We start from the raw sequence: 14,700 nt of genomic DNA on the forward strand, positions 1-14,700 counted from the left end.
AATTTTAAAGTCTTTCGAAGGAAAAAAAATAGCTAGGTGTTTTTATTGATTATTCTAAAGCGTTTGATTGTATCGATCATATTACCCTCATAAAAAAGCTCGAATATTATGGAGTCCGTGGCGTAACACTCGATATTATAAAATCATATCTCAATTTTTGGCGGCAATGTGTTGTAATAAATGGTCAGAATTCTACCGTTCAACCTATCAAATCCTGGAGTACCACAAGGTGGAATCTTAGATCCTCTTTTATTTTTGTATATAAATGATATCGTTAACATCAGTAGGACCCCCTCTTTCATCATTTATGCTGATGATACTAACTTATTTTTTTCAGGCACTGAGCTACAGGAGCTGGTGTATGAAACCAAAACCACATTACAGAAGCTATATGAATGGAGTGTAGTAAACTCGTTAGAATTTAATATGAGCAAAAGTATAAGGCGGTCCTTTTCAGACCTAAGAATAGAAATGTTAAAGTTTTAATATTGTTCTTGACCTCTCTAAAATTGAACTCGTTCAAAATGTGAAAACGCTTGGAGTTTATTTTAACAACCACGTCTTGGAATGATCGCACTATCAATATAGCTAAAAAAACTTTCAAAAGTGCAGGGAAAAATTGTACCAGTTTAAAAATATACTGCCTTGTCGTTTAAAATTGCTTATATATAAAACTCTTTTGGAACCAATTTTAAGTTACTGTAGCTTGGTCAGGAGCACTACAACCCTGTCCAACCTAAATAAATTACATATTAAAAAAAAATCTGTTCGCACAATACGAAATGTGTCCTGACACACACACTCCTCCTCTATTCAAAGAGCTGGATCTAACATCTATTCTTGATTCATATTAGGGGTGTCGCGAACTTTTGTTGAACCGAATTTTTAGGTCAAACTTTCGGGGTTCGACGAACCTTCGAACTTTTCACCAGATTCGACCAGTTCGACTTTGAACAGTTGCAATTAAAAGAAACCGAATCTAATCAGTAAAGAAGTTAATAACATAATTTGTTTTGTATTGTATTAACTGAAATAACCAATCAGTGATGCCCTTAATTCATCCCCTAGCCATCACCATCCAATCCAAAGCCAACTGGCCAGCCTGTCGCGCATGCGCACATGAGTCGAACCTCAATAAAAGGTTCGTCGATATTTCCACTAAAGGTTCGAAAAAGTCGAACCTGGTCAAACTCGAACCTCGGCCGGTTCGCGACACCCCTAATTCATATGAGTATACTCTCCTCACACGATATAGGTCCACCCTTCGATCCATCCACCCTTCCACTATTTCTTTTTTTTTTTTTTTTTTTTTTTAATTTAGCTTTTATTTTTTAACCTCATGACGTTAGGAAAAGGGAGCGCTGGAAAATTTCATTAAATCGCACAATCTATGGGTTTCAAATGTTAAGCTATAATCTTCCGTCTGTCTTAAATAAAATTGAAAAACAAAACTTGTCAAAAATTAAAAACCTACATCTAAATGAAATTCCAGAACCTTGTTTTCACAAATAAAAGTAGATTGTCTTTGTGAGCTGTAAATACACCCGTTTTATATATTTTGTTTCCTGTATACATCCAGTCACTAGATGCTGTCATTCTTTGTGTATAAGGCCAAATCCTTGCTCTAGCAGCAAATACAATGTATAAATGTTTTTTTTTTATATTTTTTATCCCATGTCACTGTTGCTTGTTCAGTTCTGTTGGACTAACAAAATGCAGTATACTAGCTGCGATGATGTTCGCACGCTACCCAATTTCGCCTCAGAAAAAAGACGATTCCCACGAATTCATTAAGCTACTCAATCTTCAAAAGCAGGGTGTTGGACGTTAATTTTAACATTTGGAATACATTTTAGCGCTCAAAAACAAGGACAAAAAAGAAATGAAAGCCGTTTACAATTCCCTGTAACGCCGGTTAGAGCGCAGCTCTTGAGGAGGAGGATGGAAGCGTACTGAGGGATAGGTGACTCCTTGAGGTCACGTGACCTCAGGGCGGGTCGTGTGACGCCAGGGGGTCACGTGACGTCGGGGGAGGGGGGTCACGTGACATCAGGGGGTCATGTGACCTCAGGGGGTCACGTGACTTCAGGGGCCACGTGACCTCAGGTGGTCACGTGGCGTCAGGGGGTCACGTGACCTTAGAAGTCACGTGACGTCAAGGGGTTCACGTGACCTTAGGGAGGTCACGTGACTTCAGGGGGTCACGTGACCTCGCGGTTACGCTGACGGCGACACTACTCAAGCCGGAAACAGGCCCCTAAGAGCTGCACTGTAAAAGACTAGAATCAGACACCACAGTGCGCTGGTGTCTGATTCTCGCCAACTAGCCCAACAATCTACTCTACTGTAATTTTAACAGATGTTTAAAAATAGGATGAGTTACGCGGGTGCTCTCTTCACCGAGTATTTATCAGGCTCAACCAGTCTGTCTATGCTGGAAAAAGCGATGAAGAAACTTCATCGTGACGTCGCCGGTGGGAGGAGCCTAATCTCAATCGGCGGCGAACTCAACTGGCAGGGAACTTCATCGCGGCGCGTTGATGACGTCGACGGAGAGTGGCGATTGAGTTGAAACTTCATCGGGATTTGTCCCCAAAATATGTCCCTAGAGGGAAATGCGCAACGCCGCATCGAATGGTCTTGTAAAAGCAACATTTTTAACTTCTGAAAATGTATAATGCGGTACAATCTAAATATAATTACCGGTGTCAAGTCTAGGTCGCATGAATCATGTCTTTTTACGTAAGTGAAACAATTTAGATGATCGCAATGCGTGAGCTGCATCGCGATCGTGATGAATCGTCATGGCCGACGTTGGATGTCGCACGACAAGTGCTCGTGTGCCTGTACGAAGATTTGCCTCACTTTTGGAATTTTTGCTGTCAAGTCGGGCTTTTTCACGTCGCGATTACCACTGGGCAGTCTGGTGGGGGACGTGAACCAAGTGTCCTCGCTGAACTCGAGGAGTAGGACAGAATCTTGGCCCATATGAGAAAGGTTCCTCGCTAAGACACGGAAGAAGGCGCATGATTTCGAGGGCGGACGCGCCTCGTCCGTCGCCACTCGGCATCTCGGCTGCAGTGTTGGTAAGTAAGTGCATGGCATCTCAATGGGCGGTTTTAGCGTACCGTTGCCGTGCGCAGCGAAATTGCTACTGGGAGCTCGCGCTGTAACTTTGAAGCATGCTTTTTAGCGCGCTTAAAGCCTTACCAGCCGTACCGTGGCCACCGCAGAACACGGTAACGGTCTCCTAAAACTTGCTACTTGTAGTAAACAGACACTGTGTTGTTTTTGGTCTTATTGACTTTGCACGAGTGTGCTGCCTCGTGATGTTTCTTTGAAAGCTCGGATCGTAGCGCTCAATCTGACGAGTTAATTTCTCTAGAGCTGTGCATGAGGCACTCCGATACCTGAATTCTAAAGTGTAGGCAATTGGGCATTACATCAACGCGGAACCAGAAAGGCTGCCAATTTGTTGTGCGTTAACTTGTGTTTGATTGGATGATGCAGGACTCATCTGCTGTGGCCAAAGGTGCTAGTGAGGACCCAGCACAGATGGCAGCTCCACCACCACCAAATGGTAGGTATAAAAAAATGAAAGCCGCTTACAACTCCCTGTAACGCCGAATTAGAGCGCAGCTCTTGAGGAGGAGGAGGGAAGGGCACTGGGGGGGGGGGGTTAAACTAACCAGGGGGGGTCACGTTACCTTGGGGGTCACGTGACCCCCAATGCCGATGATGTCATCACTGACGTCACTGATGACGTCATCAGTGACGATGACGATGCGGGTACCGATGATGTCATTAGTGACGTCACTGATGACTTCACCAGTGATGATGACGATGACGATGCGAATGTCGGTGACGTCATCAGTGACGTCGCTGATGACGTCATCAGTGATGATGACGATGCGGATGCCGGTGACGACATCAGTGACGTCACTGATGACGTCATCAGTGATGATGACGATGACAATGCGGATGTCGGTGACGTCATCAGTGATGATGACGATGTGGATGCCGGTGACGTCATCAGTGATGATGACGATGTGGATGCCGGTGACGTCATCAGTGATGATGACGATGACGATGCGGATGCCGGTGACGTCATCAGTGACGATGACGATGTGGATGCCGGTGACGTCATCAGTGATGATGACGATGACGATGTGGATGCCGGTGACGTCATCAGTGACGATGACGATGCGGATGCCGGTGACGTCATCAGTGATGACGATGTGGATGCCGGTGACGTCATCAGTGATGATGACGATGACGATGTGGATGCCGGTGACGTCATCAGTGATGATGACGATGACGATGTGGATGCCGGTGACGTCATCAGTGACGATGACGTCATCGGGGGGTCACGCGACATCGGCGGGGGTCACGTGACCTCGAGGAGGGGGCCACGTGACCTCAGGGGAGTCACGTGACTTCGGGGGGTCACGTGACCCCCCCACGAGGTCACGTGACCTTGGTGGGGGGCTCGCGCGGTGCATTATGGGACATTTCCCATGATGCACCGCGCGGTTACGCCGACGCCGACGCCGACGGCGACGGCGACGCCGACGGCGACGCCGCTCAAGCCGGAAACGGGCCCCTAAGAGCTGCGCTCTAAAACAGTCTGGATTCATCTCCATAATACGTGGTTTGCGCCTGTGTCAGGACATGTATTATGCATGAGTGCCGTCGGTAGCCTCATGCTGGTGGCCATTGATGTTGTGGGGTTGCAGCTTTGCTACACTGTGATCATGGTGAACTGTGCTGGCTCCAGTGGCCCAAAGTGACAGCTTTTGTACCCATCTCAGCAATTGCACAAAAATGTGAACATGACCTGCACTGTGCATGACTATGTAGAAGATGCTGTCATTAACATATTGTGCCTGGTCGGTAGCTCCCAAGGTGACTGTAGGTCCAACCGTGATGTTTCTAGCAAGGTGACACCTCAGCAAGACTTACAAAAACTTAAGTGTACACATGGTGCAGAGACAATCCACACATGGTTACTTGAGTTTTGTGTGGGACAAGACACAGATCCAATTAATGAGACTGTGTCAGGAAAAAGACTGTGCCTCCGGTCCCGTTTCCCAACAGCAACCTGCTTCCACCGAACATTCCCGGCAGCACCACATCTACCCACTGCCCTGAAATGGACAAGGGAATGACACTAAGACAAAACTGGCTCACCAATTCCAAAACCAATGTCTGCTATTTATATAAAAGGTCCACTTCTAAAAATATTTGCTCCAAAGGGCTGTGGAAGCAGGACGCACCTGGCTGGGCATTGCCTGTCGAACTCAGCAAAATCATCGGCGTGCAGTTTTGTATACTTCTCTTCATTTTTTGCACTCGGGTATTCACGTCCTCCACCTTTGGCTAGATATCACAATCTGTCACAGTTGAGAGTAAGTAGCAGATGGTTCTCGCCACCACACAGAGCAATATTTTCTGCGTACTGAACTGGACAAACACGGACAAACTTTGTCATCATCACTTGACGGTTTAAACTTCTGCCTAGGCTTAGCCCAAGTGCCTGCACTAGCACATATTTCCCCGCACGTCTCCGAGCAAGCGCATTTGTGGCCGAATGGTTCTCATACTTGGTTCCCACACAAAGGGCCAAGGTTCGATTTCTGGCCGCGCGTGCACCTTTTTGTTAATGTCCCGCACATCCACCAAAATTTCGCGAATGACATATGGTCAGGTGACGAATGAACAGAAACTAAACGTTTAATTTGGCAAACTTGTGCTGAAAACAAAAATACAAAGAGGTAGCATCACAGGCATCGAAGGTCGGCGCAGTAGCACGATTGAGCGCAAGAGCGAGACTCTCTCTGTATCGCCACGCAGAGCCCCTCATGTATATGCGTGGACTTCTGGAACAATCGGTATAGAAAGTTCGGCGCGTAGAACATTCTGAGTTTGAACAAGCAATGGGATTCTTGAATTAAACCAGAATGCAACATTTACAGAAATAACAAAAAGGTGCATGTGCGGCCAGGCATCATACCTCAGCCCTTTGTGTGCAAGCTAAGCACAATAAACATTCGGCCACGGGCAAGCTTGCTCGGAGACGTGCATGGCAATATGAGCAGCCTCTGCCATTAACCACATCTGACATGTACCAAGTGGTGGTCACCAACACGGTGCCCTTGGAAGTACTCAAAGGTCTTGTCTTTTATACTGACATGACATTACCTGCAAACCATGTATGCATGCTACTGAAACTGTCGTGTCAGCTGTGCACCAGTCATCAGGTAGAGCTGCAGTGGAAAAAGATAAGCACAAGCGACCAACGACCGGAGCAGCAAAATCGCGACACGGTGGTGGCCGGCACAAAGCAGCCCATCCTAAAGCTTGCATTCTGAAAGCTATCTTATCCCTCAATTTTCTGGCAGCCACCAACGTTGAGACATGGAACATGACTGGCACTTGCTATCGGCGCGCTCGGGAACAATAGCGCTGCCTGTCGCAATTTTGCTACTCCGGTCATCGGTCACTTGTGCTAATCTTTTTCAGCTGCAGCTGTACACTGCCACCCTGGATGGTGAGGGGCTTGAACTGCCCCCAGCTGCACTGTTTAGGACCTCTCGCCCACTCAGCGGGAGCAGCTGGTTGCATTGCACATGCTGCTGGGCACCCAACATTACAGCACGAGTGCCCTAGATGTAGAGAAGTGCAGTCAAGGTCTAAAATTGGCTGGCAAGCATTGTTTGGAGAACCGTCGAAAGAAAACCTGTGTCATATGGCACTAATGAATTATTCCAGGCCAAGTTTCTTCGTCCTTGCTTTATTGAGTTACACCCAGAGCAGCTTGGGCTCACAGTCTTTGTTGTTTGCTCAATGCAATGCGGAAGAGCTGGACTTCCACAGCACCAAAAACATTGACGGGAACAACAGTTAACTTGTCATTGGGAATCAGTTATGACAGACAGTTATAGCATAAAGGAAAGTGAATGCAGGACTCTTCTGTTTTCGCTCCTTTTTATTTTCGGACTTTGTGTTGTGTTTCGAAGTGAGTGATTTCCAACTTTTCACTTTCCATTTTTCATGTGATGGACAGAGCAGGCCTGTCTGCTGCAAAGTGATTGGATCATGCTAGGTGCACATTGCTCAAGGCTGCTTGCTTCATAGGTTGCGTGTTGTACTGGAAGACCCGCAGCATGAGCTTGCTGGTCTGAGCAGTTCCTTGGTTAGGAAGGTGCCCGCATAAACAAAATGTCTTTCAGGGGTCTCGCATTCTTGATAATTCCAGCACTGCATAAGAGTTCTAAAAAGATAAAAGCAGTGGTATGCCATACACTACTGCTCACCACACCCCTGGGATTCTCTTGTCCTATGCAATTTCTGTAACATAGTCTTTAAAAATGCTTGTTTTTATAAACATTCACCCTTTTCGTGTACTTTGTTTGCAGGCTGTGGAGGGACAAGCAGCTGCAGATAGCCAGCAGTCATCTTCACTGACCACACTCATGCTGCCCCTCATGGGGGTGCAGAATTTCCATGCACAATAAAACATGCTCCCTAGGCACCATTTTGCGTCTGTCATGATTTCAGTATAGCATGGAAAAAAGGTTTGCAGCACTACCTTGGTCACTCGACAAAATTGTCATACATCGAATACAAATTTTGGGTCAGGAAATCTCGGTGCAATTGTTTATGTGCCGGGACTCATATCTCGACTTCAGATGTCGATGTATATTTCATATACAGGGCACCAGAAATTTCACAATTAACGGTGACACAGCGGTGCAAGTTCAATTGTCCAGATACCAGCAACCACAGTTAATTCTTCACCTTTTCTTCCTCTATGCTTGGAACAATATACTGTTAGAGCCAGAATGCTTATGCAGTCAATGGGAAACAAGATGCCACCCATGAGGAGGCCCTCTTTTATTCTCTATTCTAATGCCTCGACATTTCGCTTATGCGGTTTGCATTTTTGCAAGGTTACCCTGCCAAAAGCATTGTGTTAAAAAGCTTTTTCAGAAACATCAACTTATTACAAACTTCCATTTTTAGGTGCCATACCAAAACTCTGCTTGAACTGTCTTTTAGGTAGACCACTCTGCAGCCAAAGGGACTTACTGTGTCTACTTGATTTGGCAAGTTACAAAGTATGACAAAACATTGCAAGCGGATACACACAAGTATATTTCGCAGATGTGACGAGAGACAAAGCTCGTAGTAGCCTCAACAGCTGCCAGGCTTCAAGTTTGAGCAGGGAGACCCTGGTAGGCAGCACATACTTGCAGAGGTGGCCACCTCTCAGATTTTCAGCACTGCACAGCGCGTCCTCTGCTGTCAAAGCTTACACCGTCCTCGGGGTCGGACTCTTGGGGCTCAAGGGAGAGGCCCCAAAATAGAGCTATACAAGCCCGCATTGTGCAGAAAGTCAAATGATGTTACTGTGCCTAGCACCTTTACAACCACCGGAACCTGCTTTTCAGCATCCTATTCACTGCTCTACGACAGAATCCTAAGCAATGCTTTTTGTTAAGCTTGGACTCAGAACAGCAGAGCATCCATTGGGGTTGCGAGGAATTGGTGTGCAAGCATGGCTTCAGGGTTTTGTCGCTGTCACCTGCACACAACAATGAGGCGGTATCTGACATGAATGTTTCATAACCTTTTCAGTTGTCCAAAAGCACATCAAGACTAGATAGAAATTCTATATGCTAATGCAGCCTCTACTTGGAGATAGTAGTTGCATAGCATCCCATAAAGGCTGAAAATGTAATAATAAAAAAGTTGAAAAAAAAATGGAGATATTCCACTTGTCTCGCACAATACCCAAAATTATGCCTTCAGAGCAAAGAGGTGTCAATTGAGTTAATAATCTCTTTATTTTCCTTTATATACAAAGGTGGGAGATGGGACATATAATGTCAAACGTCAAGCTGCATGGCTTGCAGCTTGACGAGGCGCCCTACCCGGTGTGGCAGAAAAGCAGCAGAAACGTTTCAGACAACACAAGCAAAAGAACAAGATACTGTACCAGTTTGAACCTGCAATCGTAAAATGAAAACGTACACAACGTGCTGCAGCAGAACAATTTCCAGATGTTGAGGCCCGAGACATTTGGATGATACACATGGAATCACGAGTAAGCTTGAATCCGTGCGACTATCTCACACGACACTCATCACGGTGAACGAGGCACCCATTTTCTACCGAGAGCTCTCGTGCAAGCGCATTGAGAAAATGTGTATAGAGCACTTACCGACAACACCACTGAATTCGTATCGCTGAACTTCTTGGTCGTCGTCTTTCCGTCTTCACTTGGCGCGCGAAGCCCACCCACCTTCAGCCCCGGGTTATCGATTATCGCCTCTGTAGCATCCAAAGAATGCGATTCGCAGCATACCGACACACGGTGACGTCTTCGTCGCAGCAAAATCAGAGAGCAAAATGTGCCGCCAGCAACGCTCAAAGAGAGCACTTGCTGCTCGGCGGTCACCATATGGGGCCCCTCGCGACGCCGCCAAAGCTTCCACGGCAAATGTCAGCACCAGCGAGTGTCGGGCAGTATTCCCCGATTACGTTCCTGACGAACCTTGAACGGCGAACACATAAAAACGTAGCGATAGTCCGCTTTGGTCCGCCCCGTCCGCGAGCTTGAACGTCGCCATCTTCATTGACTTTGGCAACTTTTGCTGCCCGACTACTACAAAGTTATCTCCATCGCCAAACTCAATCGTGACGACATTTTGACGTCACCGCGAACTTCATTATTTCACCAGCATAGCTCGAACTCCATCGGAATCCGTAGGGAAAAACTCAATCGCAACGTCACATCACGTGACCAAAAGGGCAGCCAATCAGCGACCGATTGAGTTAACTTCATCGTTGAGTTTGCGATCTAGCATAGACAGACAGGGCGTTGGAACGAAATGTTTTTCGTTCCGTTTTCATTTTCGTTCCATACAAAAAAGTTCCGTTCCGTTTCCGCTCCCGAACGAAAAAATAATGCTCCGTAACGGTTCGTAACGGTTTCTTTTTATGAAAAAAAAAATGACAACAAAAAGTAAAAGGAACGTAACGTTTATTTTTACACAAAAATATATAATTCAGGCGCTCTAGAGGAATCCGCGGAAACGACATTGCTTCTGAGATCATGTTCATTGCCTTGAGAATGAGATCATGATCAAGGCACCGAGCATGATCTCAGAAACAGCACGTCATCAAGTGTGCTCAGTGAAAGGCAAGACCTCTGGTCCGATAAAATAAATTTCAGCGCCGAGAATGCCCGCTCCACGCTGACCTGTGTGGCTGGCACACCTAGGGCAACTTTCGCTAAAGAATACAGTTCCGGTTGGCGTTCCTTCCGCTCTTCCCAAAATGCCAGTACATTTGTGGTTCTTGGAAGGCGTGCTTCTTTGTCCAGCATTTCCAACAAACATGCGATGTCCACTGGGCCTAGCCCACCTGCTTCAGGGTGAGCGCCAGCCTCAGCTTCCTTTTCCTTTAGCAACGCTTCGAGGGCATCTTGTGGCTCCGCTGGAGCTGCTGCCACGCTTGCTTGGATGTATTTGATGTCCTGCTTCGGTTGAAGGCCTGTAATTCGTTTCCAGGTCTTGCTCAGGTGCAGCCTTGCTTGGCATTTTTGCTCGGTGGTAAGAAGAAGGCGATAGCGTGGCTCCATGTACAGTGCACCGCAAAAAATATTTGTGTCGCAGAGATCTCGCTCTCTCTTCTTCATGAACTTAACCAGGGCCTTTGCCAGTGGCGACAGTATCTTGGAGGTGCTTAAGACACAGGTCAACCATGCATCATAGAAGTCTCCAATTGTCAGCTGCTCTCTCTGAAGCTTCTTCGTGGCCACTTGTGCCGGCTCAAGGGCCACCGTGAGCATTTCAACTTCTGCCCACATGCATTCGATCCAGCGGGAGCGTTCTTCCTCCGATAGAAAGTCCTCGACGAAGCTCTTCAATTCAGTCAACCTGACCAACATATTCAACGTCGACATCCATCGTGTTGGGCAATCGATGACAGGCTTTTTTAGCCCTAGCTTCCTTATCAAGCCCATAGCACTCTGTACGCGGAGTTTCTTCACGAGCGCGCGACACTCTGCGACGATGGTGCAGGAACCAGACTCTTTGAGGGCATCAGTAACGGCCAGCTGAAGTGTGTGCGCGGCACACCTGACGCCTAACATCAAGTCTGCGTCGTCAAGACCTGGAAGGTGAGTAACCTCTGGGTTGTCCAGCAGAGAGATTAAGCCGTAGGTTCCAAATGCGTGCTCGCCGCTGTCGGCCTCTTCGTCTGAACTGCAGTCATCACTTTCATCATCAGCTTCACCGAGAAGACGAACAGCCTTCAGCATGTTAGCTCCGTTGTCGGTTGTTACACTGTAGACTTGGCTGATGCTGAGGTCGTAGCGAGACAGTGTGCTTTTAACTTGAAGCCTCAGGTGTTCCCCAGTGTGTCTGTCAAAAAGCTCCTTCATGGCCAATGGCTGAAGAACTAGCCTTCCATTTTCCGCGTACTGTACATTGATTCCGAGCAAAGCCCGGTCAAGTCGGGACGCGCAGTCAATTTTGAGAGAAAACATCCTTCCTCTAAGCGACGAAGAAATCTCCTCTCGCTTGCTCTTGGCTTCTTCCTGGACTCTGTCCTTAACAGTCGCCGCTGTTATAGCCCGTCTGGCGCCGAGTGCTTTGAGGACCGGATCAATAATCTGTCGAAAGCCGGAGTCATCGACGAGTCGGAACGGCCGTCCGTTTCTCGTCACGAGCTCGACGCAACTTTTCATTATGCTGTCCTCCGTTATTTCAAGCCAAACGCACTTCGATGAAGTCGGCTGAAGCATGCTTGTTATGTCCACTTGCCTGAGCTTTGCGGCAGGAGAGTCTTCATCCCGGCCTAGTACAACACGCTTTGTGGCTTTTTCAGCAAGCAACTTGCCGTATACCTCTTTGTGGCGCCGCTGCAAATGGCGCTCCAAGTTTCCGCCGTGGTCTCCAGAAACAACGTGCTGGCAGTCTTCAATCTGACACGTCGATTTGTTTGAGACGCTGTCATAGTTGAAAAATTTTCGGGCGCGATTAGTTCTCTCGCGCCCCATAGGGATGAAGAAGTACACTTTTGCAACAGAGTCTCAGACTGCCGTACCCGTAGAAAAACAAAAGATGGACTTCTACAACGCCGTGTCGCAAACTTCCCGCGCTTGCCGTAGTCTGTTGTGTGCCTGTGTCGTCCGAAGAAAGCGTGGAGGGAAAGGGCGCAAGAGCCAAAGAGAGCGTTGAGAGCGTGTGGAGGCGTCGCGCCACCGCGCTCTCATTGGTGGGAAGCAATGGCGCCTTGCGTCATGTTTTTTTGTTTGTCTTTGTATTTTTGTCTTTGTTTTTGCTATGCTTGTTCGCCCGGAGTTTAGACGCGGGGGCGATGGCTTGCTTGTCTTCTCTTTAATTATGGCACAAACCAACGGCAGTCTCTTCGCTGCGTGAAACAAATTACTGAAATACCTGATATTTCCCATTGAACCGAAAACCGATAAGAACATTTTTCGGTTTCACTCCGGAACAAAATAATAAATAATGTTTCGATTACGTTTCCGTTCCGCCCAAAAATATTGTTTTTTTCGTTTTTCGTTTTTGTTTTTTGTTTTGTTCCGATACCCTGGGCTCAACGGACACTTCATGAAGGAATAACCGTCCAGGCAAGCTGTCTAATTATTAAAACTTCTTAATTAACTTTTCATACTATTGGTCTTATGGGTCACGAGGCAGTTACAGTATCGACGGCAATTACTGTTAGAAGCAAGACTAATTCGAGGAGTTTGCGAAAAGCGCATTACTTTTGATTACACTTTCCCGTTATGTCTGAGTGCAGCCAAGCCGCAGGCAGTCTTGGGTAGTAACGCGTTACTAGTAACGCGTTACTGTAATTTTGTTACTTCTTTGGTAACTTGTAACTGGAACGTAGGCTGCGGCCCGCAGCCTATGTTCCGATTCGACGAAGCTGCGCGTAATCGCTTTAGTCGGCTAGGTATAGGCTAGGTGGCGCAAGCTACTGCCCGTTACAAGGGGTATAGCTATTAATATCCTTCCACCGATCCATCGGAGACAGGATACACCCATACAGACAACAAGCGCTGTGACGATGCACGTTTGGCGTTTTTTGATTGCCTCCATCGGTTCGTCTGCGCTCGGGCTTGGTGTGAAAGGAGTATAGACCAACTCAACTCACTGACGTCGCCCCACTGCGGTGGTGCTACTGTTGGTGCTGCGCATGCGCAAATGCTTCACTTGTCCCGAATTCGGTTTCTGCGCACGCGCAGTGCCCACACCCGGAGCGGGCAAAGCAGGCTCATTTGGAAACACCTTGTTGGTGTATAGTCGGTCACATGCGGGTTATGAATGTCCGCAGGATTCGTGTTCGAGGATGCCACTTCCAGCCGCAACGAGCCCATGGGCGCTTCGACGGACGCCGGCAACGTGTCGCACGAGGTGCCGCTGATCCACCCGTCCTTCGACATCGGCACGGCCGCCATAAACCACACGCCCGCCTTCGCAGAAGCCGCAGCCACAGAGGCCGCCCACCAGGCGACGCTCGTTGCCGGCAAGGCCCTGGCTCGAACCGTGCTGGACGTGCTGGATGACGCCCAGCTGCTGCAGTCCATGAAGAACGAGCACAACGCCACTTTCCCGGACGGCCATTTTTCTCGAAGGGGAAGAATCCTTTCCTGAATGCAGATTGACCCCTTTCGGCTCGGGATTTTGCCTTCTTCTTTTGTCTGAAAGCAGACGCAGGTATTAGCACGCGTGCTGACCGGCGATGAAAAGTATGCAGCAGACGACAAAGGGAGCGGACGAGCGGCTTGCATGCTTTTGCATTCACAACTCGTAAGGAGTGCTTAGGTGTACCTCAAGCTTTTTTTCCCTACTGTCTTTTTGAGAATATCACAGATAACTTTTGCATAAGGTAACACTTAGCTCTAAAATTTTGGCATCCGGTTCAGACCGCTAGCACTATCTTTGGGTGGAGAAAGAGTGTGTCTCAGTGTATCATAAATTTTTGTAGTGAAAAAATCCTCAAACTGTTTTTTTCTTGTCAAAAAAAATTCTTCGCTATAGAACTTTTAAAAGAAAACCAGACTCTTAGACCTTCTTTCCTTCGAAAGCTCTTTGCCTTTTCACAGCGATGCATCCGCGGAACCACTGCATGTCAGCCAAATCCACGTCGCCTATTGGGTAAGAGCCTATCTCACCAGCACCACAATCATAAACAATAAATAGCCGGCGAATGTTTCCCAAAAAGTTTTCTTAAATAATGTTCAGACCCACATTTTGTAGCATAATTAGAGATGTGACGAAAATTGACAAATATGATAATGCTTAGAGCCAAGCACCATCTATCATGTGGTAAATGAAGCAAGAGAATGACCCTACTACTCCAGCGCAGTCATTCCCGAGCATCGTCTGCTGAACGGGTTTCTGGTTGCGCTTCGTTCGCGGAGCACACTGTCGTTTTCTGGCTGCTCGAGTAGTGTTTACATTGTTTGTGATCAATCCCTCGGTGGCTATGCCGAAAGGCTGCAGCATACCGAAGTGCCCGAATTACAGTTTCTGCAGTCCGGTGGTTAAAAAAAGACAGTTGCAGTTTCACCACTTGCCACTGGATGAACCATGTCACAAAATTCGACTATTTTCCTCAATTTTGGAGTTTTCGTGAGGGAGTGCATCCAGTTGTCGG

General features: G+C 47.4%; 2 protein-coding genes across 2 annotated transcripts in view; one reads left to right on the forward strand and one right to left on the reverse strand.

Annotated features, from left to right (window-relative positions):
- Positions 1 to 13,694, forward strand: part of LOC8041333 (peptidase M20 domain-containing protein 2-like) — a 34,692-nt gene extending 20,998 nt beyond the window's left edge. Inside the window, exon 6 of the mRNA XM_040219496.1 lies at positions 13,375 to 13,694. Within this exon, the coding sequence (XP_040075430.1) occupies positions 13,375 to 13,694 (320 nt within the window). The remainder of the gene's footprint in view (positions 1 to 13,374) is intronic.
- LOC121048176 lies at positions 10,038 to 12,555 on the reverse strand. Its single transcript, XM_040504208.1, has one exon. The coding sequence runs from the start codon at positions 12,068 to 12,070 to the stop codon at positions 10,151 to 10,153; it is 1,920 nt and encodes a 639-aa protein (XP_040360142.1). The 5' UTR covers positions 12,071 to 12,555; the 3' UTR covers positions 10,038 to 10,150.
- Positions 13,695 to 14,700: the final 1,006 nt, after the last annotated feature.

The sequence above is a fragment of the Ixodes scapularis genome, unplaced genomic scaffold (genome assembly GCF_016920785.2).
Source record: "Ixodes scapularis isolate PalLabHiFi unplaced genomic scaffold, ASM1692078v2 PGA_scaffold2__306_contigs__length_199485367, whole genome shotgun sequence".
Taxonomy (NCBI): domain Eukaryota; kingdom Metazoa; phylum Arthropoda; class Arachnida; order Ixodida; family Ixodidae; genus Ixodes; species Ixodes scapularis.